We start from the raw sequence: 25,926 nt of genomic DNA on the forward strand, positions 1-25,926 counted from the left end.
CCCAGGCCTGATTGATCAAGTTACAGCCCCGGGGGCAGGGACTGAGGCCCCAGTTATCACCGATGCAGTTTTTCCTCCCTCTGACCTCTGGAATCCACGGCCACCTCCCACCTCCCGAAGGGGCTGCTTCCAGACAACGCTGCCCCCACCCCTGCTCGTCGCTGCCCCTCAGGCCAAACCCCCAGTCTCCGAGTGCAGACAGCCAGCCTCCCCGCCAGACTCACCTTGAAAAACAGCTCTACTGTGGTCTCACTGACATAAAACGAGCTGCGCGTCTTTAAAGGGTACAACTTGAGGGGCGCCTGGCTGGCTCAGTGGGTGGAGCACAGGACCCTTGATCTCCGGGTTGTGAGTTCGAGCCCCACATGGGGTGTAGAGATTACCTAAAACTAAAATCTTAAAAAAAAAAACAAATAGGGGCCCCTGGGTGGCTCAGTCGGTTAAGCATCCGACGTCGGCTCAGGTCGTGATCTCGCGGTCCGTGAGTTCGAGCCCCGCGTCGGGCTCTGTCCAGCTCGGAGCCTGGAGCCTGTTTCAGATTCTGTGTCTCCCTCTCTCTCTGACCCTCCCCCATTCATGCTCTGTCTCTCTCTGTCTCAAAAATAAATAAACGTTAAAAAAAAATTAAAAATAAATAAATTAATTAATTAATTAAATAAAATAAATGAAGCGTACGAGTTGATAAATTCTGAAACATAGCCACTCTGACAGGTGTCTGGATCCCTGAGGATTCTGTTTGCACCCCCTGGTCACTGAGGATGATGAGGGGGGTTTTGTGGGCGTGTTGGCCAGTTGATGAGATGTCTGTTCCAATATTTCCCCCGTTTGTTAAATTTAAAAATTTTTTAAACATTGACTTATCTTTATTTTTATTTTTTTAATGTTTTTATTTATTTTTGACAGAGAGAGAGAGAGACAGAGCATGAGTGGGGGAGGGGCAGAGAGAGAGGGAGACACAGAATCCGAAGCAGGTTCCAGGCTCCGAGCTGTCAGCACAGAGCCTGACGCGGGGCTCGAACTCACAGACCGTGAGATCATGACCTGAGCCAAAGCCGGACGCTCAACCGACTGAGCCACCCAGGCGCCCCTGTTTATTTACCTTTAAAGAGAGAGCACATGAGCAGGGGAGACAGAGAGAGAGAGAGAGAGAGAGAGAGAGACTCTTAAGCAGGCTCTATGGTCAGCGCAGAGCCCAACACAGGGCTAGACCCCTCGACCCTGAGATCATAACCTGAGTCGAGATCAAGAGTCAGACGCTCAACCCACTGAGCCACCCAGGCGTCCCAGTCCATTTTTTCTTCATTGAATTGTTTGTTTTCTTACCGTGAAGTCTTATATGCTTGAATACTCCATACACAAGACTTTCTCGAATATATGACTTTCAGATATTGTCTTCCAGTCTGTGGCTCGTCTTTGCATGCTCTCGAGTGTCCCCGAAGTGAAGCTTCTAACTGTGATGAAGTCCTCTTTATTTTTTTTTTTTTTCCTATTACGGACAGTGTTTTTGATGCAGTGCCTAAGAAATCTTTGCTGAGCCAAAGGTCACGAAGATTCTGTGCTATATTTTCTTCGACAAGTGTCATAGTTCTACGTTTTATATTTTATGTTATTTATTTAGCGAGCTGGGAACGGGGTGCCCTCTCCTCCACGTCAGGCTGCCCGCTGCTCCCCGTGTTACCAGCATCAAGCTCCGAGCCTCCACGGTTCCGGGGTGGCAGGCTTCCACCGTCGTTCCCAGCTCTGTGTTTGGGAACCACACTCCCCCTGTTAGCAGTTTCCAGATTAGAAGGTGTGGACCACCGCGCCCCCAGCCCAAAGCATTGTTTCTGCCCTGATGGCCCCATCCAGCCCTTTCTTCAACTGCTGTCATGACAACGGTCACCTGGCACTCGAGATGTAGCACTAGGGGGTGACCCTCATTCTACGTGTGATGTGGCTGCCGCGGGTGCCGACATGGACGTGGGGTCACGGGGTGAAGAGTGGACTGCACTCCCCTCCCAGCTCCCTCCAGTCTGATCATCTCAGGTTCTGTGGCTTCCAGAGGTGAGGGTCTCTGGGGCCAGCCCCCTTTGGAGGACAGACAGGGCGGGAGGACGCTGATGGGGGGACAGAGGCACCGCGGACGGCCACCAGGGGGCGTCTCCCGTTCTCCCGGAGCCCTGGGGCCTCTTCACCGGCCTGGACCCGCAGAGTGACCCCTGCCCGGGGCAGAAGGAAAGCCAAACAGACCGCCCAGCCTCCTGCCCCATCTCGTGGTGGCAAGACAGCGGCGGGGCCAGGGGAACAGTGCAGGCAGACCCACAAGCCCTGGTGAGGGCCCCGAGCTTTGCTCTCCAAACACTAGGCCTTGGTCTGTCCACATTCTCTCTACTGGGCAAACTCCTACGCATTCTTCAAAGCCCATTTCAAATGCCCCCACTGGACCGCCCAGCCCTGCCGCCGCTGTGCTCCCACAGGGTCAGCACCCATTGCTCCCAACAGTCAGCACCCATTGTTCCCGCACTACGCGTGCACCCTTCTGTCCTGGAGAAGGTGGGCTCCACCAGGGACCCTGACCCGCCGGGCTCCGAGTACAGACCCGTGAGCTTGGGGCCCGCGTTCTGTCCCGCCCTCACCTTCCTCCTGCACTTTGAGAGACTTCCCTGGGGGCAGGAGCTGGCTCTGACCCCCTCCCCGCCCAGCACCGGGCCCGGTGAAGCAGGAGTTTGCTGGAAGGAGGTCGCCTCCTTCCGTGTGTGTAACTCACTTGTCTGGGTGGATGGCGTGGGTTCTTGTCTCAGGCAACACACCCCAACCGGGCGTTCTCTGTCGCGCCCAGGGCTGTGAGGGCGCCGCGGTCCGGGAGGGGAGCTGCGAAGGCACCCCGTCCCCACTGGGGACAGCGGACCATCACAGCAGAGGCTCCACGGCTCCGTCCCCGGGGCACCTCGCGTCACCAGTCAGCTCTCTTATTTCGCCGGCGAGGAAATTGAGGCTCAGCCCCGGACAAGGGGCTGTTGTCGGACCACGCCTGGGACTCTGACCCGCCGACCCCGGGTCTGGGCCTGGCGTGCCGGATGCACGTGGGGGTCAGCAGGTGCGTCGAATCCGCTGTGTCATTGGCACAGGGCCAGCCCCGAACGCAACTGAAACCACTTACTGGTGAGTCAGCGGGACGCAAACCGAGGAGTCAGAGGATGCACCTGTTCACTTCCCAAAAGATCAATATTTTAGTGTTCATCTATTTATTTTAGGGGCGGGGAAGGGCAGAGAGAGAGGGAGGGAGAGAATCCCAAGCAGGCTCTGCACCAACGCGGGGCTCGAACTCACGAACTGTGAGATCATGACCCGAGCCGAAGTCAAGAGTCGGACGCTGAACTGACTGAGCCCCTAGGCACCCCCAAAAGATCATTTTTTTATTTATTTTTATTTTTTTTAATTTTTTTAACCTTTATTTATTTTTGAGACAGAGAGAGAGCATGAACGGGGGAGGGTCAGAGAGAGGGAGACACAGAATCGGAAACAGGCTCCAGGCTCCGAGCGGTCAGCACAGAGCCCGACGCGGGGCTCGAACTCACGGACCGCGAGATCACCACCTGAGCCGAAGTCGGCCGCTTAACCGACTGAGCCACCCAGGCGCCCCCCAAAAGATCATTTTAAATGTGCCTTTAGGGGGGGTTCTGAGCAGCCCCACTTTGGCTCGACCCTTCTAAGAAAGAGCACAGACTTTGCGCTCGGACAGCCGCGGGGCTCCAAGTCCTGCCCCGGCCCCGGAGCTGACTCAGGCCGTAACCTCCCAGAGCTGAAAGGCGCGGGTGACGGCCACCAGGCCAGTGGAGATGCGGACAGCCCCCACCCAGGCCGAGCCAGGGACTGTCCTGGGGGTGGCTGGAAAGCGGCCAGAGCGGCAACTGTCCAAATCCTGGAAACTCGCAAACCGTGCAGATCAGGAGTCTTGTTTCCTGAAAGCCGGCGGGTAAGCGTGTGCCAGAAAGCCCAGGGTACCGTCACGGTCACGGGCAGCCGGGCAGACGCAGCGCACCGGGGTGGCTATTTTTACCGCCAGGCTGTTTGTTTCAGCGAGAAGGGTCAGGTCAACAAAATGGTTGGTCGGCTGCCTGCCCCGGCCCCCCGTTGTGAGCGGTCGTGGGCGCCCCTGGAGACTGTCCCCGTGCTGACGGGGACCCGGCCCTGCCGGGACGGCCAGCGGGGCCCGGGGCCCAGAGCAGCAGGCTCCCGGCCTCCCCACAGAAGCTGGCCGGCAGCCCCAGGCTTGGCCACAGTGTCCTCCAGTGTCCATCCTACGGGAAGCTCGCCGGGGGTGTCTCGGGGTGGGAACCAGCGTCCTCGCTCTTCTGGGGCCCCCGGCCAGGCTGCCGCAGCCGGGAATGCTCGCTCGGACAGGCTGGTGTGCGGGGACCCCGCGGCCGCCCCGGCCACACTGCCCAGCCCGCCCCCGGGGCTTGACCCCCCACGACCGGGTCGGTCCTCGGCGGGGCCTCGCAGGAAGCGATCGTGCCCCCTGGAGGCGTCGGGACCAGCTTCCCTGGAAGGGGGTGGGCTGCCTGCCATGCGGGCGCCTGGGCCTCCCCCACCCGAGGGCTGAGCAGGAAGGGGAAGTGTGGTCTGGCTGGGGCTCACTGCTCCGGGGTGGGCGGGAAGCCTGTGGGTGAGGAAGGCCTCTCCCCAGCTGTGCCTGAGCCACCACACTCGGGCCCCTGCTGTCCCCTCAGCCGCTCGCAGATGGACACGCTCGCCACCCAGGTAAGCATCTGGGCTTGGGGCACCCGAGCGGCCGCCTGGCGAGGGCTGGGGTTGCAGCTCAGTCTGCGGCTGGGCTCGGAGGGTCCCCTCTGCCCCTCACGGGCTGGGGGACCTCAGATCCCTGCACCCGTCTGTGCCTCCATTTCCCGGGGGTATGTTGGGGCGGGGGAACCTGCCTATCGGGTTGAAATGACACCCGGACGGGGACAGAGACGCATAAACGGTACACAGGTGGTTCCCCCTCTCTGGATTCTGAAGGCGACTTTCGGTGCCTGATAAGCGAGAAGACCCGAACGGGTCTGCGTCGGGGACGGGGTGGGCGAGGGGGTGACAAGGCGGGTCTCGAGCTGCATCTTGGGACTCTGGCAGGAAAAACCTAGAACTCCAGCAGCCTTGACATCTCTGTGCCCCCGTCTCTCGTGTCTAGCGATCTGTAAGGCATCCTGTGTGTTCCCGTGGCCGCGGGTCGAGCTCGGCTGCGCCCCGGGGTCAGATCCCCATGTGGCGAACGGCCGCTGCCCGCTGGGAAATGACCTCCGAGGCCTCCTCGTGGTATTTCCAGTTCTATCTTGTCTCGCATCGCTTGTCCTGAGAACCGCTCCCGCGCCCTGCCCTGAGCGTGGTAAAGACAAGGCCTGGGGCTTCCTGTTTTGTTTTTAATTGTTTTTTGTTTTATCTTTATTTATGTTTGAGAGAGAGAGAGAGAGAGAGCAGGGGAGGAACAGAGAGAGAGGGAAACACAGAATCCGAAGCAGGATCCGGGCTCCGAGCCGTCGGCACGGAGCCCGACGCGGGGCCCGAACTCACAGACCGTGAGATCGTGACCTGAGCCGAAGTCGGACGCTTCACCGACTGAGCCCCCCAGGCGCCCCATTTCTTGTTACACTTTAGGACCCTTCCCTCCACCCCTCCTGCCCTCAAAAAACTGGAAAACTCCAGAGAAATAGGGGAACAATGGCCCCACATTCCGCCACTTGGGAAAAGCCATGGCAGAGCCTCGCGTCTGGCCTTCTAGTTTTTTCCCAGGCGTCGACACTGTGAAACATCACCGTTGTCTCGTTTTGACGTGAACACATGGTACAGGAAATTCGGGCCTCGCTGCCGTCACCCCCACCCACTGACCACACCAGTGCCGCTGCCAGACAGCCAGCAGGTGACAGGGCTCCAGGGGGCCCCCCCACACTCTCAGAACCAAACAAGCAAGAAAGCCAGCAAGGGCGCGAGACAATTTGGTTGGACCCAAGGAAGGACTTCTGGGTTGCAGACGTCCGGGGATGACTCAGGAAGCCTGAGTACTCCACAATTCCGGAAGGTTCTGAGGAAGTCAGACACAACGCATAGAACGCCGCGGAGACGCCCGAAAAGCCACCTGCTCAGGAAGGGGACCAGAGCTCTTGAAAGACGTGATGCGTGAGGTCTGGAAAACGTGTTCCGTTCACGCTTCACAGGGAGGCTGGGTGGTAGAGGTGAAAAGGAGTCTTTCCCTCGGTACGGAACCGAGATGGGGTCTCTGTGCTTCGTCCCGGCAGACTCGGGCCACACGCGCGGGCGACCCGCACACAGGTGGCTGGCCGGGGTGTCCGCACGGGCTGCGTGTGGCTCTTCTGGCGAAGGGGGGCGCCCCGAAGCTCCCCCCCGGGGCTGCTTTTCACGGGGTTTTCTCCCCACTGCTTGACTGCTTCATCCGAGCCCATCGAGGGGCCCTTGTGCAATTTTCTCCCAGTCCCACGCTGCCTGCTCCCTGCTTATTTGCGCCAAAGCCAACAGAGTTCTGCATTTAAATTTTACTTCCTTTGGATTACTGGTGAGGCTGGATCACTAGAAATGATATTACGGAATCAGAGGAGATGTCTGTGTGTTGTTACTGTTTGCTCCCCCGCACAAACCTTTTTTTTTTTTTTGGTAAGTTCATTCGTTTGTTTATTGAAGTGGACTCGACACCCAACGTGGGGCTCGAACTCACAACCCCGAGATCAAGAGTCACACGCTCCACCGACTGAGCCAGCCAGGTGCCCCTTAAAAACTTGTAACAAAATCTATATACACTGTCAGCGGTCACGTGGAAGGATCTGTTTCACCACAGCTGCGCCAGAACAAGGTTGATGATTTTTTTTTTTTTTTGAGAGAGAGAGACTGAGAGTGGGAGCCAGGGAGGGGCAGAGAGAGAGAAGGGGACAGAGAATCCCAAGCAGGCTTCATGCTCCGCGCAGAGCCCAACGTGGGGCTCGATCCCGCGACCGTGAGATCATGACCTGAGCTGAAATCAAGAGTCGGATGCTTCACCGACTGAGCCACCCGGTGCCCCTTCACCATTTTTAATTTTTGCTTTAATATAGGCGTGGTTTCTTTTTTTAAATTTTTTTTCATGTTTGTTTTTGAGAGAGAACGTGTGTGGGGGGAGGAGCAGAGAGAGGGGGAGACACAGAACCTAAAGCTGTCAGCACAGAGCCCAATGCGGGGCTCGAACCCACAAACCTGAGATCATGACCTGAGCCGAAGTCGGAGGCTTAAGGGACTGAGCCACCCAGGCGCCCCCGGTGTAGTTCCTAAGTCCGGGCAGAAAGATATGTCAGTGGAGCGACCCACTATGATGGGTGAGAACGAATGAACAGGGTCGAGTCCTGTTACGAAACTGTTACCTTTCGAAAGGTTACGAGTCCTGTTACGAAGGGGGCGGGACACGAGCCCGGCCCAAGGGCTGCACGGCTCATTCTTTCTTGAAATTGTTTACTGAGGTATAATTAACACCAGGGAAACGTGTCTGTCTCAGATGCACAGTCAACACGTTGGGCAACAGTCTACACCTTGCCTCTTTCATTTCCTGCGTCCAGGACTCCTCATCTGTGCTGTCCTGGGCATTGGGAATCCGCGTTTTACGTTTCTGGATGGGGTCTCACTGCGCGAACATCCCAGCCTGTCTTCCCATTCCTCTGTCGAATTCCGTTCTGTCGGTACACGGTTTTACTTGTCTTGGGCTGGGGTCAGTGCGTATGACACGACACCCCCAGGTGCTAAGAATCCGAGCGTGAGCGGGGCAGAAGGGAGAAGAATTGAAAGAAAGGGGGAAGAAGGCTGAAGTTAATTTTAATAACACATTGCACTGAACCCAACACATCAAAAACATCCTTCCCGCACGTAATCCATATAAACGTTAACTAATGAGATCTTTTATGTTCTTCCTTCCACACTAAGCATTTTTCTTTTTACGTTTGTTTATTTATTTTGGAAGAGAGAGAGCAGGGGAGGGGCAGAGAGGGGGGAGGGATGGGGAATCCCAAGCAGCCTCCACGCTGTCAGCACAGAGCCCGACGTGGGGCTTGATCTCATGCTCTATGAGATCATGACCTGAGCCATATCAAGAGTCGAACGTCCAACCCACTGAGCCACCCAGGCGCCCCCACGCTAAGTCTTTGAGACCCAGCAGGTGCCCCACAGCCTCGTGGTCTCGGGCAGGGCTGGCCTCGGCCAAGGGGATTAGGCTGGAAGCCCTAACTCCAGGCAGGAGCAAGGGGCGGGGCCCCATCCTCCCCCAGAGCTGCGTGCGACCTGCCTCGTCCCCGCGGAAACTTCCCCGAAGCCTCTCCAGCCTCCTAGAACCCCATCCCCCCGCCCCCCCCACACACACACGTTCTCCCCACCTTTTGGGACTCATGACTACTTCAGATCATTCCTTTCTCGTGAGAAAAAGTCGAGTTTTTCAATCACACGGGACTTGAGCAGTAGCGTGGGTCTTGAAAGAAACACAGGGGCCTCGCACCCAGTACTTTTCACGAGCGAGGCTGGATTAGGGGCGAAAATGCTGGAGCTCCTCAGGGGTCAGAGAGACGTTTCGGGAGACGTGTCCTGCATGTGGACGAATGCATGGCTCTCATGTCGTCAGCTATTTCTTACGCTACACAATTTGGTTAAAAAAAAAAAAAAAACACGAAAAAAAAACCCAGGAAGAAGCGAGTGTGGAATCAAGCCAGTCTCCAGAATTCCCAGCGGGGGTTGGACTGGGACTTCTGTCGCCGACTCCCTGGAAATGCCTTTTGGGGAAGTGAGAGCCGGGCCGCGTGGGTGCCTGGCCTCAGTGCCTCCCCCGCGGCGAGGGCGAGGATGTGCGTCATGGGAGGAAGGCAGAGAAACCCGCGCAGGCGGGCAGGGTCTCGGCTTCCCGGGCAGCGCCCGATGCCCGCGGCCGGTGGCGGGTGCGGAGCCGGTGGCGGGTGGCGAGGCCAGGCCAGGCCAGGCAGCTGGACGGTTAGGGGGCAGACCCCAAACCGCCCTCCCGCCTGCATCATCGGAGGCGGAGCGCACCTGTAGGGCCGGGAGAGAGGCGGCAGTCACGTTCATGTGCTCGCAGACCCGCACCGAGCGCCTACTGCGTTCCAGGTGACGGAGACAGTGGCAGAGAGACGGGCCCCGCTCTGGGTGGCGGAGCTGACTCGCCAGTGTGGACCGCCGGGGACAAACGTCCGGTAACCCGCCGCAGTCACGGGACGTGGGCTCACGCACGGGTCTGCCTCCCCCGCCCCTGCCCAGCACCCAGCCCCGGTCGAGGCAACCTTTCCTCGGCCTCAGTGTCCCAGCTTCTGTTGCCTTCTGGGTTTTCATCACCCTGACGGTGGAGCACCTCCCCCACCCCACACACACTTAAGCTGTTATCAGTTACGGAGGTCGCAGTGTGAATGAGATTCAGAGTCTGTCCTGAGGGCAGGATGACTAAGGAGAAAGGGGAAGAGGGAGCAAAGAGCACTGAGATGGTGGGGGGGGGGGGTGACTAGGTGACTAGCAGGAGGAGGAAGCCTGGATAAGACGGTCTTTGTTCCTAAATCGCATTCGGTTATATCCTCTGAGGACTCTGGACAAGATCCTAGGATGCCCCTGCTCTGGCCAATGCCTGAGGGAATTCAAGAAAGGAACCCAGTGCCCTGAGGACCCAAGGAAGTCATTCACACCCTAGTAAAAATCAGTTTCTCTTCCTCAGAGTCTGGCACACCCAGGCAAATGAGTTTGAATGGAGAGGAAGTGGGGAGAGCGGGGAACTTGGCAGAGAAGTGACTTGTCGATGATGGAATTTGGGGCATTACGAGAAGCATCTCGGGCATTTGGTTCGGGGGCTTTTTTGGTGCCTTTCCCTCTCCCACCAGTGCTGCTACCGCCTCTGACTGTGGGGCTCCCTCACCTGCCCCAGCTGGGGGGCTCTGCCAACTGGCCCGACGGACGTCCGTCCCACCCGGAGGCTGAGCCCCCCCGCCCCCCACCACTGGAGCGCTTGTTAAAAATGCTGATCCCGAGTCCGACACTGGACCTACAGATCAGAACTGGGGGCAGAGAAGGGGCCTGGGACTGGCATCTGTGCTTTCACACATTTCCCAGAGCCCCCGTTTGGGGGTCGCGAGTTAGGGTCCTGGAGTCCCAAAGACCTGGGTTTGGTTTCTGGTTTTCCCGCTCACTGGCTCCGTGCCCCTGGGCCAGTAGTTTCGATCTCTGAGCTCCCATGGTCTTATCTGTAAAACGGGGTGGTAACCACAAGCCGCCGTGCAGGGGACTGAATGAGAGGGGTGCGTAGGGCCCCGGGTAGCACACGGTGAGGGTGACTTTTCTGAGACGCATTTTCCTACCGCGGTTGTAATTACGCCGAACAGGGCACGGCTGAAGGCTGAGGTCTTGCCCGTGCTGGAAGCTCTTGAACGAGGGTTCCGCTTTCAGTTCTGTTATGAAAAGAAACATTTACCAGCTTGGCGGCAGCCTCATGGGGTAAAATGACCGCACGGCCTGGCGTCAGACTGCCCTGAGCTGAAATCCTACGCTAGTCCCTTGCTGGCTGTGTTACCTTGAGCAAATCGCTTAACCTCTCTGAGTTCAAGTTGTTCACCTGCAAACGAAGCGTGAGAACTAACACCACCCACTCGGGGAAGGTCATCATCAGGATTAAGAGATAACGTGTAGATCACCGGTTCTCAACCTCGGCCCGCCGTGTATTAGACTCATCTGGAAAATTTTATTACAACAAAGAAACAAACCCCCCAAGGGCCAGGCCCCACGGGTCCCGCAGGTCAGTTAAATCCGAGTCTCTGACACGGGGCAGACAGACAGACAGCTCGGGTCGTCCGCGTGCAGGAGGAGGCGGGGGAGGAGCTCAGAGGGAGACGTGGCTACGGAGGAACCACCCCGCGGGGTTCGGAGACGGAGGAAGGGGCCACGAGCCAGGAGCACGAGTGGCCTCTAGAGGCCCACAGAACCAGGCAGTGGCACGTCCTGGGGGTGGACACAGCCCTGCCCACGCTTGGATTTCTAGCTCCGTGACGGTGGCGTCGGGGACTCGTGACAGGCCCCGCACTCCTGCTGTTGTATGCCCCTGTGCTCCTGCCCCTGCCCGGGGGGCTCCCCTCTCGCCCCAGTCGGGGGGCGGCCACCCCAAAGACGCTTTAGTCCAATTCCAAAACTTTCAAGTTACTTTTGATTGCTGAGCGCAGTTGGTAAAACGTGGCTCATTGCAAAGCTTCGGTTTCTGACTCAAAGCCGCTCACTTTGCCCCAGTGGGCGTGAGTGGAGGAAGGGGTGGGGGCCGCCTCCGCACCCCTGCACCCCACCCTGCGCCGAGGACAGCCAGACAGACGTTTCTCCACGGGGAGTCTCCCACCAGTGGCCTTTCCTGCTGAGGTGCTTTGCGGTTTTGGGTGGAGACTCCACGCCCGGCCCGAGAGGTCCCTCGAGGGGCCCCGCAGCGTCTGCGGGCTGGTGGCCGACGCCCTGGGCCCCGCGCTTCAGCTCCGGGGAGGCCTGCGCCCCACGGTCCCGTCCGGGCGGCCGACACAGATGGCCTTCAGCTCCCACACTTTGCGGGGCGTGAGCTCGGTCCCGCCGGCCACCTGCACCCGCTCCCCGCGGGCTGGATCCCCGCCGTCGCTGCCCAGAGCCCGTCCGTGTCCCCTCTCGGGCAGCACCACGGCCACTGAGCCGGCCTGGAGCCCAGAGGACACCCAGCGGGGACAGGACGGGGTTCTCTCGGGACCCTTCTCACTCAGCCGCCCTGTCCCAGAAAGACAAGCTCGTCTGGGTTCTGCGGAGAAGGCGTCTCAGAGCAGTGCTGTTTGTCTGGCCCTGGGCTGTGGGGGAACTTGGGACTCTTATTCCCACTTGTGGGCCCCGATCCTTCATCCTGGGGAGTCCCGTGGCCCCCACCGTCTCACCACCATGGCTGTGCTCCTTAAAGGAAGGCGTCCCGAACCCCGCTGGGCCTGTCCCCGATGACCCGGGCATCGTATGGACACCAGCAAGGAAGGACTGGCACCTAGAGGGAGAGCATTCAGCCTCCTTCCTGCCGGGTGACCTTGGGCAGGCCGCTCAAGGACGCAGTTAGCGGACAGATGAAAGCACCTGCAGGCTGCGTGTGCACGGATCACACTCCAAACATCTGCTGGCAAGGCGCCTGGGGGGCTCAGTCGGTTGAGCATCAGACTTCAGCTCAGGTCACGATCTCACGGTTCGTGGGTTCGAGCCCCAGGTCGGGCTCTGTGCTGACGGCTCGGAGCCTGGAGCTGCTTCGGATTCTGGGTCTCCCTCTCTCTCTGCCCCTCCCCTGCTCGCACTCTCCTTCAAAAATAAATAAACATTTAAAAAAAAAAAAAAAAGGAAGAAACATCGGCTAGCAAAGCAAAGCCACGCCACACGTTTGTAAGAACAGAACTGCAAGATATGCATCCACCGCGTGGTTCTCAAAAGTGACCCAGGTTTCACTTTTCTGACATCATCCTTCTTCCCTGCTTCTCCAGGGAACTGAGGAGAAGGAAACTTCTTTGAACTTGAAATCGGAGGAGTAGCTTTTCATGGGAGCTACGCTAGACAGTTAATTGACTGGGTTGTTTTTTTTTAATTTTTATTAAAGTAAATACACAGTTTTTTTTTTTTTAATATTTACTTTCTGGGGAGAGGGCAAGCAGGGGAGGGGCAGAGAGAGGGGGACAGAGGACCTGAAGTGGGCTCTGTGCTGACAGGCTGATGGCAGAGAACCCGATGTGGGGCTCGAACTCCTGAACCGAGAGCCAAAGTCGGACGCTCAACCAACTGAGCCACCCAGGCGTCCCAGTAAATACACATAGTTTAAAAAAAAAAATAATAATAATAATAAAATTAAAACAAATAAAAATCAAGTGATTCGGAGGATTCACGGCAGAAAATTGCAGCCCCCTGTCTCCCCACGTCCATCCTTCCACCCCGTTGTGCTCTCGGATGCAACAGCTTTGAGCTCTTGCGCCCTGGTGTTTACTTTCATAGCCCTAAAGAGTATGTTTAGTTGCTTTTTGGAGAAATCCTTCAAGATTAAGACAAAAAGAAAAGGTAGAAAATATGGAGGACAAACTAGACAAAAGAACAAGGAGATGCACATTTGAGTATGAGAAGAGAGAATGAGAAAATGGGGGGGGGGAGAATATTCTATCTGCTCATCCGTCTGTCCATCCTTCCTTCCTTCCTCCCTTCTTACTCCCTCCATCCTTCCTTCCTTCCTTCCGTCCTTCCTTCCTTCCTCCTTCCTTCCTCCCTTCTTCCTCCCTTCCTTCTTCCTTCCTCCTTCCTTCCTTCCTTCCTCCCTTCTTACTCCCTTCATCCTTCCTTCCTCCTTCCTTCTTCTTTCTTCCTTCCTTCCTTCCTCCCTTCTTATTCCCTTCATCCTTCCTTCCTGCCTGCCTGCCTTCCTTCCTCCTTCCTTCCTCCTCCCTTCATCCATCCATCTTTCCTTCCTTCCTGCCTTCCTTCCTTCCTTCCTCCTCCCTTCATCCATCCATCCTTCCTTCCTTCCTCCTTCCTTCCTTCCTCCTCCCTTCATCCATCCTTCCTTCCTTCCTTCCTCCTTCCTTCTTCCTTCCTCGCTTCTTACTCCCTGCATCCTTCCTTCCTTTCTTCCGTCCTTCCTTCCTTCCTCCCTTCTTACTCCCTTCATCCATCTTTCCTTCCTTCCTTCCTCCTTCCTTCCTTCCTCCTTCCTTCTTCCTTCCTCTCTTCTTACTCCCTGCATCCTTCCTTCCTTCCTTCCGTCCTTCCTTCCTTCCTCCTTCCTCCCTTCTTACTCCCTTCATCCTTCCTTCCTCCTTCCTTCTTCCTTCCTCCTTCCTTCCTCCTCCCTTCCTCCTTCCTTCCTTCCTCCTCCTTCCATCCTTCCTTCCTTCCTTCCTTCCTTCCACCCCCAGAGCTAAAGAAGGTCAGGTTCCAATTACGTGTATTAAACAAAGAGTCCACCCTCAGATATGTGGCATTTTCTTAAGTCCAGTGCCCTATGGCCTCACCGGGCCCTGCAAAACCACATTTCACAGGGTCCTCCTGAGAGCCAAGCCTCCAGTCTCCACACTTTCCCTTTTCCCCCTTCTTCGTGTGCCTCTGTTGCTCTCTTCTGTGCATCCTGAAAAGGGGATCTATAGCACAGCCTCTCCTGAGTGCACACCTGGGTGGGCTACCTGGCCGGCCGACATGTCTGTCTTTGAAGAGAGAATCCCCAGCACATCTATCACCGTGGATAAATGGCGCTGAGCGGAGAGCTGAGCCAAAGAGCTGCAGATGACACGTGTACAAGTTACACACGCTTGGTTTCGCGCCATGTAACCTGATGAATAGCCAAAAACGTGTTCGATCAAGCCAACCTTCACCAAAGAAACGAAGCTGGGGACTGAAAATCCAAATTATAATAGAACAACATAATAAATGAGGACACTCTGCCAGTAATACTAACACGTGTTTAAATAGTAAGCCAACGGGCACCTGGGTGGCTCAGTCGGTTCAACATATGACTTCAGCTCAGGTCATGATCTCACGGTCCGTGGGTTCGGGCCCCACGTCGGGCTCTGTGCTGACGGCTCGGAGCCTGGCGCCTGCTTCGGATTCTGTGTCTCCTGCTCTCTCTGCCCCTGCCTTGCTCACGCTCTGTCTCTGTCTCTCAAAAATGAATAAACAATAAAAAATGTTTTAATTATAAATAAATAACTAATAAGTAGTAAGCCAAGTCCGATGGTTTTGTAGGAACAATGGCCTTAGCAGGCCTAACCTTGTCCCTGTTCCTCTGCCTGGGTCCCTGTTTATATCGTTAATACTATCACTCAAAAGCATGAATTGGAAAGGGCTGTACATGAAAATACATGCGTGAGTTTCCACTGGCTAAGTGATGACACAGGAAGTTGATTCTCACACACCCAGAATATGCCAGGTCTCAAGGATCACGTTTTCCTTTAGTAGCCAAACGAACAGGCAAAGCGCCCACGCTCTGGATGAGGGGAGCCCCGCTCCTCCCGCAAAGCCCCTGCATTCCTGGAGGCTCCTCCTACGAGGGCATCCCACAATCTCCTGGGGCCCGGCACCTGCTGTCTGTCCTACTTGTCTGTACGTCATCCCTGGTTGGGAAACCACAGCACACATGTCATTAGTCCCCAGGCTCTGCTCTTACAAGCTTTTATTGTGCAATTGAGTTCCAACACGGTACAGGCAAAAGCTTCAGACTGAACATTAGTACTAGACATCCTCCCACGGGGACTTTCTAACAAGCCTCACACTTTCTGCACTCTTACCGTTGGCTTTTTTTCCCTCTCTTTCTTCCCCAGCGTCACTGAGGTATAATTGACTTAATAACACCGTGGAAGTTTAAAATGCACAACGCGTTGACTGGATACACTCGTATATGGTAAAACTTTGGTTTGAGAGCATAGTTCGTTCTGGAAACACGCTTGTAATCCGTAGGAATTGTGTATCAAAGCACATTTCCCCATGAGAAATAACGGAGGGGCGCCTGAGGGGCTCAGTCGGTTGAGCGTCCGACTTCGGCTCAGGTCATGATCTCACAGTCTGTGAGTTCGAGCCCCGTGTCGGGCTCTGTGCTGACAGCTCGGAGCCTGGAGCCTGCTTCGGATTCTGGGTCTCCCTCTCCCTCTACCCCTCCCCCCGCTCGCACTCTGTCTCTCTCTCAAAAATAAATAAACATTAAAAAAATTTTTTAAAGCGTATTAGAAACGTTAGCTCATCTTGTGGAATGCTCGCAGAACAAGGTACTCGCAATCCAAGGTTTCACTGTATCGCGAAATGCCCGCCACCACAGCCAATGTCACTCTTTCTTTTCTGTCTTGAGAACACTTACGATCTGCTCCTGCCAGACTTCTCTGCTTGCTTCCCGAGCTGGCCAGCTTCCAGCCCCCAAATTCCTGTACATCTCTGATCTCCGTGCGCGTGGCTCCCCTGGGGAGTGGCAGACGGGTCACTCCCGTGCCACACATGAGGACGCACGGAGTTCGGAGGAGATTAAGGGCCTCGCCTGAGGGCTCCCAGTTGCTGATGGGCAGGGTTCGTCTACGCCATCACCTGCCTGACCCCTAAGCAGAGGTATCCCCAAAACGTGGTAGACAACGCCCCCCCCCGACGCCCCGTTCACGTCTCATATTCCTCTGTCTCCGTTCTTCTCAGGGTCCCATCACGATGGATTGGTTGAGGGACAATTTCTGGGCCGTCCTAGCTGTGGCCATCTGCATTGTGTCCGTGAGCCTGGCCCTCATCCTGTACTGTGCCTGTAGACAGCTGCTTAGACAAGGTAATGGCGGTCTCACCTGGGCAGGTGGAGGGCGGGGAGGGCTGGGGTGGTTATCTGGGCATTAGGGCTTCTTCAGGGCAGAAAGCATAGTTCTGGGCCTGAATAGGCTGAATTGTGCATTAAGAATCGTGTATTCTGGGTCTGAGCCTAGCCCTGCCACTAACTTGCATGTCTGGGCCTCGGTTTCCCCATCTGCATGGCGAAGGGAGGGAGGCTAACTAATCTTCAGGAACTCTTGGGGCCCCCAGGGTGTGGGTGAGGGCAGAACCTGTGAGAAGGCACACGCTGCTCCACGGCTTTCTCTCTCCATCGTGGCCCTGCTCTCACCTTTGGGACTCAGAAGACAGCACGAGTCCAGAGAATGTCAGAGGCTGTCTCAGTTCCAATCACATCGAGTGGTACACGTGTTGTATACACCGGATACGCACAGCCTTTTCTGGGTCAATCATTCCCCAACGAAGCAGTTTTCTAAAAAAACAAAAAAAAGACTTTCTTGAGGCATGAAATACGGGCTCGGTCCACGATGGACACGCTGGCCACCACCATTGCCTTCTCTAAGGTCAGACTCTGAATCTCCCAGAACAACAGCTGCCTTGGCCCCAGGTTCTTGGCACCCTCCACCTTCGTGGAGGCCTTCCACTAACTTAACATCATCTCCAAGGGGGTTTCCACTTTGCCGTCCAACTCCCATCATCCCTGTGACCCAGGGATGGTGAATGCGCCAATCCCCCAGGGCAGTGTGGGCAGGCCACCCTCAGCCACCAAGGCACTGACCTGCCACGGCGTCTGGGACAGCCTCAGAACCCTGCTCGCCGGTCGCCGAAAGGTCCGGGCTCCACAAGGAGTGAGACCTTGTCATCCTCGTCCATCTGTTTGAGAGATAAGAAAGTTAAGGTTCAGAGAGGAAGAGGCTTGACTGAGGCCTCACAGGACTTGGTGCCCGAGTTGGGACCAGAACTTAGGTCCACTGGGCTTCCTGTCCAATGTTCTCTGCCCTCAACCCCTTGATGGTAAGCAGTTGTTTTTGTGTTGTTTTATAGATTAAAAAAAAAAATTTCTTTAATGTTTATTTTGGAGAGAGAGAGAGAATGAACGAGTGGGGTAGGGCAGAGAGAGAGGGAGACATAGAATCCAAAGCAGGCTCCAGGCTCTGAGCTGTCAGCACAGAGCCTGACCCAGGGCTTGAACTCCCGAACCCTGAGATCACGACCTGAGCCGAAGTCGAATGTTTACTTGATTGACCCACCCAGGTGCCCCTTTTTGTGGTGGTGGGTTTTTTGTTTTGTTTTGTTTTGTTTTAACACAAAGAGTATATTCTGCCTCCTATAGTCCTCTGTCCATCTGCCTTCTTGAAATGTTGGACACAGACGAAGTAGGACCCTGAACAAAACCTGGCCTGTTCTCTTGGACCTTAAGCCACCACTATTACCACGCAGGTTAAAAAATGAACAATCGGGGCGCCTGGGGGGCTCAGTCGGTTAAGCGTCCGACTTTGGCTCAGGTCATGATCTCACAGTCTGTGAGTTTGAGCCCCGCGTCGGGCTCTGTGCCGACAGCTCAGAGCCTGGAGCCTGTTTCAAATTCTGTGTCTCCCTCTTTCTCTGACCCTCCCCTGTTCATGCTCTTTCTGTCTCAAAAATAAATAAATGTTTACAAAAAAAAAAAAAATGAACAATGACGTGTTCGTCTAGCACGGCCCGGTTGCAAACTTCTTCCCCGGTCTTCCTCTCGCTTCCTCTCAAGCACACAGTTGGTTACCCGTCCCAGGGATGTTTCTGAAAGCCAGGGGGAGACAAGCGGGGCCCCGCGCCGGGCAGCCTGGGCAAGGGCTTGTGGTCAGAAGGCCCGCGTCCAAGCCAGTCTCCACCGCCCGCCAGCCCTGGGCCCCCAAGTCTGTTTCTCCCCGGTGGTTCCTCCCTCACCTGCCCTGCACACGCCCGGTGTCTCCGGACTTCTAACAGTCACACATTCTGCTGATTCTTCCCAGATGATCATTAATGCCTATTTGGTCCCTTAGGCAAGAGGTGGGACGTTGCCAAGCCCTTGGGAAGAGGGCAAAGTGACGAAGAGAAAACGTATGAGTAAGTACAGCCCCCCCCTCGCCCCACGCAAGGTGCAGCTTTGAGAGCCACCTGGTCACGTGCGCCCGTGCACCTGCTTGTCTCTTTGGGGAAGGAGCCCACTGCACCTGCGCAGCCCGGGAGCCCTCTTGTCTGCCAATGCCCCGCCCTCCGGGGAGGGGTCTGGAGCTTTGGGGCTGCAGGGCACCCTCCAGGGCTCTGCTCTCCCGGTTGTCTTTGTCTGGTCTAGTTTGGTAGAGGTCACAGGTCAGGCTGTGTGTGCTGGGCCCACCCCTCAGGGTTAGGTCTACCCTTTCTTTTTTCTTTCTTTCCTTCCTTTTGTCTTTCTTCCTCTTTCTTTCTCTCCCTCTTTCTCTCCCCCTTTCCTCCTTCCTTCTATTTCTTTCTCTTTCCTTCTTCTTTCTCTCCCTCTCTCTCTCCCCCTTCCCTCCTTCCTTCCTTCCTTTTCTTTCTCTCAAGATTTTAAGTAATCTCTGCACCCGGGGTGGGACTCCAACTCCCAACCCTGAGATCAAGAGTCGTAGGCTCCACCAACTGAGCCGGCCAGGCACCCCTACCCTCCTTTCCTTCAGATGGCCCACCAGTGTAGTCCTCTCGAGGCTGTGTGCCTAACGAAACTATGCCATTGGCTTTACTGCTGCATTTTGTGATCTCTTTGGAGCTTTTATGATTGCTGTGTCGGGAGTCCCCAAGATCACCTTTAGGCTTGACGATTCACCAGAAGCGCTCACAGGATCCGGGAAAGCTACAACGGTCACGGTTACGGGTTATTACCGTAGAAGGGTACAGAGTCAACTCTGCAAAGGGAAAGCACATACAGGGTGGAGCCCCAGGGGCAACCAAGCGGAAGCTTCCAGGACTCTTCTGCTGGTGCACCATGCTTCATTCTCCCAGCATGGATGTGCGGCACCACATGCAAAGCGTCGCCAGAGAGAGTCACCGAGGGTTTTTACGGGGGGGTCAGTCACACAGGCAACAGAGCGCCCACACGACCCGCTTTAGCTACTCAATCCCCAGGCGCTTTCAGAGGCCAAGCCGATATACCGCATGACCTGGGGCCCCAGGCAAACACAAGCAGGCATTCACCAGCAGTCACCTTGTTAGCAAAGACCATCTAGCTGAACGCAGGCCCAGGTATACAGACACTACCATCAGGAAAGATAATCCGAGAGCTTAGAGGTTAAGGGCCAGGTGCTGCTCAAGGTCCAGTCCTTTCTTCGGAATGTAATGCGTTGTCTGAAACAAAATCTGTGCTTTTCTTTTTTATTTTTTTTTAATGTTTATTTTTGAGCAAGTGGGGGAGGAGCAGAGAGAGGGGGAGACACAGAATCCGAAGCAGGCTCCAGGCTCCAAGCCATCAGCACAGAGCCTGATGCAGGGCTCGAACCCATGAACTGTGAGATCATGACCTGAGCCAAAGTCGGCTGCCCAACCAACTGAGCCACCCAGGTGCCCCTATTTTGTTTATTTTTTAGAGAGAGAGAGAGAGAGAGAGAGAGAGAAACAGAGTGTGAGCAGGGGAGGAGCAGAGAGAGGGGGAGACACAGAATCCGAAGCAGGCTCCAGGCTCTGAGCTGTCAGCACAGAGACTGATGTAGGGCTCGATCCCATCAACTATGAGATCATGACCTGAGCTGAAGTCGAATGCTTAACTGACCGAGCCACCCAGGCGCCCCGAAATTTGTACTTTCCTAGAGTGACTTTTGTTGTGGATCCAGCAAATAATAGACCTCTTCCCCACCAATTCTGACCCCCTTGAGGAGTAAGACAAATGTGTCATGCAGGTAAGTAACAAAATATTGCCTTTAATGAGAATAAACCCGGCGTGGCACAATGGGGCTCTTATCCACCGGCAAGGGCATTTGCTAGCTCAAAACCAGGCAAACTTTCCGATGCAGGGCGCAGCCTGGAGAACCTCAGGTCACCCGTGTGGGGCAGCCCCTTTCTCTGAACAGCACAGACTCGAGCACAATGTGTGTTTTCTGCAGTCAGGCTGGCTCTGGAGGAGACAGTGGGAGAAGTTTCTTCCCAAAGGCAGATCAACTTCCCTCCTCTCCTGGGAGCAGCCACGAGGGGTGGACAGAGGCCACTAACGGAGCTCCTGCCACACAGACCCTTGTCCACATATCCCAACAGGCTTGTGCACCCCCAGGGGCGCTCAACCACATACAGGGGGCCAAAACTTGGCTGAGAACAATCTCTTCCAGTTTGGAGGTCAGAGCACATGGAGGGGATCGTGCGTCTAGGCCAAGAGGCTACCCCGTGGTCTCTCTTTGTTGGACCTTCTTACCAAAGTATGATACGAATGCAGAAAGGTGTACGAAGTCAAGCAGGACTCAGTGAATTTCCACAAACTGGACAGACCCAGGTGGCCAGGGCCCAGATCAAGAAACAGAATCACCAGTTCTTCAGTGACTTACATCCCCTTCCAGCCACCATACCCCAAAGATAGACACTCTCAGAAATAGGAAAGGCTAGTTTTTCTTGTTTTTATGCTTTCTAGAAATGGAATCAGCCAGGGGCGCCTGGCTGGCTCAGTTGGTTAAGCATCTGACTCTCGGTTTTGGCTCAGGTCACGATCTCGTGGTTGGTGAGTTCAGGTCCCGCATCGGGCTCTGCACGGACAGTGAGGAATCTGCTTGGGCTTCTCTCTCTCTCCCTCTCTCTCTCTGCCCCTCCCCTGCTCATGCTGACTCTGTCTCTCTCAAAATAAATAAATAAACTTTAAAAAAATTTAAGCAATAGAATCGGCCAGCACACGCTATCTAGGGTTTGGTTCCTGTCGGTCAACGTTTCTGTGCACGTCATTGTGCGTGGTTGCAGACGGTTCGTCCTCATGAATTTATCCAGTCCGCGGCTGATGCGCATTTGGGTAGGGTCCAGCTTGGGGTTCACGCTGCCACGAACGTTCTCATGTCATCTGGTGGCCACATGCAGGCATCTCAGCAGGATGCACCGAACAGGCAGTCACGCGCTGTGTGCGTCCCCGAGTGTGCCGTTAGTGTTAGGAACACGTGTATCTTGCAAATGAAAACACACCTGCTACTTACCTCCCCCCACCCCCCACCCCCCACCCCCGCCCTCTCCAGCTCCGGGGATTCCAGGAGGACGCGCTCCAAGCGAAGTCCCTTCCTTCCCTCAAATCCAGCTGTTCCCGGGGCTGGAGGAAACAGTTGCTTTACAAACGGGTACGACACCTAGAGAAGGACGGAGTGCCTCCAGCTTTTAGGAATGAAGGTTTCAATGTTCATCCGTTTTCTGATGTTTTCCTTTCGTAGGCTGACGGACACGCCCAAAACCACACCCTGACTCCTCCTCTTTCTGTCTTCCCAGGAATGTTCTTAATGAATCACCAGTTCAGTTACCCCCTCTGCCGCCCAGGGGTTTGCTCTTCCCAGAACACACCCGTAAGTATCTGCTGCTGGTGACATTCAGGGCAGGGTAACAAATTCATCTAAATGTCTTAGCTCAGGGGCGCCCGGGTGGCTCAGTCGGTGAAGGGTCCGACTTCGGCTCAGATCACGATCTCGCGGTTCGTGGGTTCGAGCCCCGCGTCGGGCTCCGTGCCGACAGCTCGGAGCCTGGAGCTGCTTCGGATTCTGTGTCTCCCTCTCTCTCTACCTCTCCCCTGCTTATGCTCTGTCTCTGTCGCTCAAAAATAAATAAGAAATGTTTAAAAAAATTGAAAGAGACAAATCAATTAAAAAGGGGGCAGAGCAAATAGCAAAGCTCCTGATGGTCAATGTGTACGTTCACATTCAAATCCCAGCTCGGAGCACGAGTAAGAAGGAACTTGGGGGGTGTCACCGGGACTCCCCCACTTTGCATCAGAAAAGCCCTGTCTGGTTCCCTTGACCGGAATGTTCTTCCTCGAGCTGCCCCTGTGGTGGTGCCCTTTATCCTCCCCACTGCCACGCGGCCACTGCCCTCCGCCCTCTCTAAAGTGAGCCCGCTAACTTTCCTTTCAAAACGTTAAGGCAGCTACCCGACCTCGTCTTACTTACCTGCTGCTCGTGTGTTTAAGATGTCTCTCCTCCCCTGGAACAGAAACTCCGGGAAACAGGGGCCTCTCGTCTTCCTCACCACGGTTTACTGGCCACTAAGAACGGTGCCTGGAGGTTAGGAGACAATTCAGGTCTTGACCGAATGGACACATAATAGCTTACATGTATGGGGCAGCCCCCGTGTGTCCGGGCCCGTGTGACGCACTTCACAGGCACGATCTCCTGGCGGCCTCTCCACAGCACTACGAGGCGGGCGCATTTATTATCCCCCTTTGACAGATGGGGACACTGAGACACACAGAAGTTCAGTGTCTCACCCAAGGCGACACAGGGAGTGACTGCTGGAGCCTGGATGTGAACTTGGGTCTCACTGCAGGGCTGTGCAGGGAATGACGGCGGTCTTCTTCTCAGGTCCTCTTGGGAAAGACAGAGTCGCGGCAGAGGCCGCGGCGACCCCATCCGAGGGTCTGAGGTCTAGCTGCCGTTTCGTCTTCCTTCCCGCGGCCACCTTGGGGCTTTTGCTACGTGTTCCCTCTTCACTCATTCTACCTTTTGCAAACCCCGCTGTCCCTTCTGAGCAGAGATTCGTGCCCGAGCAATCATGGAATGTCCTGGAAAACACTAAGTCACTGTGAGGGATGTGCCAAAGAGGAAATAAGCTTCGTATCACTTCCTCGTGAGAATGAGGGTCTCCCATGACCGTGCTCATTCGGGGACTGGCTCGGGTCAGCGTGCCGTCTGCACTTCTGCTTTGCGGGCTCAGGCAGGGGGACGTGGGAGCCAGGGCGTCTAACTGCCGTCTGCCATTCACCCACTCGGCTGATCCCGAGACGGTGTCCTGTCTGTACAACAGTGTCCCCCATCAAATGGGGAGCTGGTCCACCAGGAAGTAGCCAGACCACCCAAGCCCATGAAAATCATGCTGAGTCACTGGGTCAAAAATACATATGGGGGCGCCTGCGTGGTTCAGCCAGTTGAGCGTCCGACTTCTGGTTTCGGCTCAGGTCATGATCTCACGGTTTCGTGAGTTCAAGCCCCGCGTACGGCTTTGCACTGGCAGCACGGAGCCTGCTTGGGATTCTCTGTCCCTCCCCCACGTGCACTGTCTCCGTCTTTTTATATATATGTGACAACACACAGCAGCTTGGCCTGCAAGGACCTTTTCGTGTGCTCTAGTCCCACAGGACACCCCGAGCCAGCCGCCGGCCACATACTCGCTGGTCAATAAGGTTAGAAATAAGACCCTCTCCATCCCGAGCTACATCGAGCCTCTAGATGATTATGATGATGTCGAAATCCCCGCAAATATGGAGAAGCGTCACTTCTGAAACACCCGTCCCTTCTTTCCGGCGAGCTGAGGAGGGTTCACGCGGAGGACTGTACGCCAATCGAGAACGGAAGCCCTTCGGTAACGGGATCCTCAGAGCTGGCGGTAACGTGGCGCAGCTGTGTAAAATAAACATTTCCTGAGGCTTCGACGGAGAGGCATCAGCGGCCACATGACCTCCCAGAGGAGAGGGGCCGCAGCTCTGCCCTGGAGGCCCAGAGCGGTCAGGCCTCCAGCTACTGTTGAGGGGTGCCCCTGGGGTTCCGTGGCTCCTACTCGTGATAATCCACCCCGTTCTTGACCCCCCCGCCCCCCGCCTCCCCTTCTCTTGTTCGGTTCTAAGCGATCCCAGCTCTTGGTGTTGGACTCTGCAGAACACCCGGGCTCTCATCCCCGGCTGGGCCCCACGGGCCCACCCGGCTGCCACACCCAGGGCCGTGGGTGGGAGATCCGACCGAGTGCTCCGGCTGAGTGCTCCTGCGTGCAGGTTACTACATCACACCCGGCAGGCTCTTCAAGGGTGAGTGGTGCTTTCTGTTCTTGAGAACTGTCCCCACCTACACACACCCCACACCCCAGCGCCCGCCCCCCCCCCCCCCCCCCCCCCCGTGACATGGGCCGGGCGGACCGCGGAGGTTCAGGTGCTCACCCAGATTTGTGCTTCCCGGTAACGTGTGACAGTCCACAAAGACACATGTGGCCTTCCGGACCCGAGTGCGTAAGTTACACGTAGCGGTATCGTTTTGCAGTATGTGTGAATGCGGAGCGGGGGCGGGGGGAGTCACAGGGAACGGGAAACAAAGGCACAATTAAATGGCAGGTTCAAGATGACGGCTGGAGGGCTTCGTGCCCCCCCATCTTACGCTCACGACTGCTCCCTCCCCTGCGTACATTCCCTGCATACGGCCCCGAGACCACCGTCCCCAGAACCCCTCAGCGCTGCGGCGCTGCTGACGAGAGGCAGGGTGGAGGACCACGGTCCTGTTCAACAAGTGCCCTGGTCCCCAGGGCCCAAGTCAGCTTGGAGGCTCCGGAAACTGGCGCTGATCTGCTGGAGCCCCAGGACTGGACGCTTCCTAAGCAGACTGGAGATGCTGGTTTCCCAGCAACCCCTGGGAAACCCAGCAACGAGCAGACTCGCAGGGAGAGCGCCGCGAACCGCAGAAAGGCCCGGAGTGACCCTGGGACCGAGCTCCTTTGCCAGAGATGGACGGCGTGCACCTGGTGTGCTCAGGCTTACCGCCTCAGCCGCTGCTGGACCAGTGGGGACATGTGCTTCCTCCGGGCTCCGTCTTTCTGGATTCCACAGGGACGTCCAGCTTCCTGTGTTACCACCACCTTATAGTAGGCCGGGGGTTCCCTAACTGCGGCCGTGTGGAACTCTGGGACTCCGTGAGCCAGAGAGGACTCTTTCCTCCAAGTTCTGGGGGGAAAAAAAAAAGCCCACGCACAGAAGTGTTTCACTTGCACGGCTTCCTCTTCTAAATTTTCTGAAAACCACCCACATCTATGACGAGAGTTAAAAGCAGATACTAGACGTGTCTTCCTCAGGCCCTTCCCGTCCCGGGACGCCTGGGGCTCAGCATCCCTCTATTCTGACAGCTTCCAGACGGCAGGCTCCAGCTGAGCCTTCTCCTCAGTCCCAGGCTGGCTGCCCCCAGGACACCCCCGCATGACCTCCCGACAGGCCCTCGAGGTCAACACACCCCAGAAGGAACGGATGGCCCACCTCCCCCCCCACACACACCCACCACTGGCGTCTCACTCTCCGGTCCCCTTTCTGCACAGCTTTCTAAAGGGAACATCTAACCACTCATTCTCTTGTTTAAATCTCTTCTTCACCCATCGCCCTCAGAAAAACACCAAACTCCTTAACTTGGGTTACGAGATGTGTCAACTTCCCCTTACAACTTCCACTCCGTCCAAACTTTTGCTCCTCGGGGCATCTGAAATGACCTGGTCTGTGGTAACCTTCCCTCTGCCTAGAACATCTCTCCCCACCTTCTCCCCCTTCCCGTCTCTGCTCAGAGTCTTTCCTCAGCACCCAAAACTTGAGTGCGGTGCCCTCTTTGAGGCTCTCTTCTCACAGCAGGAGCACCCCGCGATAACCTGTTTACCTATCCTTCTCCCCCACCTCAGACCGAGAGCAACATGGGGGCAGGGACTGGGTCTCTCTTTCCCCCAGGGTTTTCTCTGTCCCTAGCACAGCACCCAGGTGCTTTG

At 56.0% G+C, this 25,926-nt stretch overlaps 1 protein-coding gene across 2 annotated transcripts; it reads left to right on the top strand.

Moving 5' to 3' along the window:
* The first annotated feature begins 4,659 nt into the window (after positions 1-4,659).
* Positions 4,660-23,704, top strand: LOC122206753 (SLP adaptor and CSK interacting membrane protein). 2 transcript variants are annotated; one of them, XM_042916219.1, is made up of 5 exons: positions 4,660-4,743; positions 16,168-16,291; positions 18,309-18,372; positions 21,706-21,779; positions 23,553-23,704. In XM_042916219.1, the coding sequence occupies exons 1-5, from the start codon at positions 4,723-4,725 to the stop codon at positions 23,702-23,704; spliced, it is 435 nt and encodes a 144-aa protein (XP_042772153.1). In that variant the 5' UTR covers positions 4,660-4,722. The 2 variants fall into 2 exon arrangements, with proteins under 2 accessions (XP_042772153.1, XP_042772154.1); XM_042916220.1 differs by lacking the exon at positions 4,660-4,743 and adding an exon at positions 5,292-5,365.
* Positions 23,705-25,926: the final 2,222 nt, after the last annotated feature.

This window comes from Panthera leo, chromosome E1 (genome assembly GCF_018350215.1).
Source record: "Panthera leo isolate Ple1 chromosome E1, P.leo_Ple1_pat1.1, whole genome shotgun sequence".
Lineage (NCBI taxonomy): Eukaryota > Metazoa > Chordata > Mammalia > Carnivora > Felidae > Panthera > Panthera leo.

What these genes read in the sequence shown, in the direction of transcription:
- LOC122206753 (XM_042916219.1), top strand. Translation starts at nt 4,723, where the DNA reads ATGGACACGCTCGCCACCCAG. An exon ending in TGGACACGCTCGCCACCCAG is followed by an intron (nt 4,744 to 16,167) that starts GTAAGCATCTGG and finishes CGTTCTTCTCAG; the next exon opens with GGTCCCATCACGATGGATTG. An exon ending in TAGACAGCTGCTTAGACAAG is followed by an intron (nt 16,292 to 18,308) that starts GTAATGGCGGTC and finishes TTGGTCCCTTAG; the next exon opens with GCAAGAGGTGGGACGTTGCC.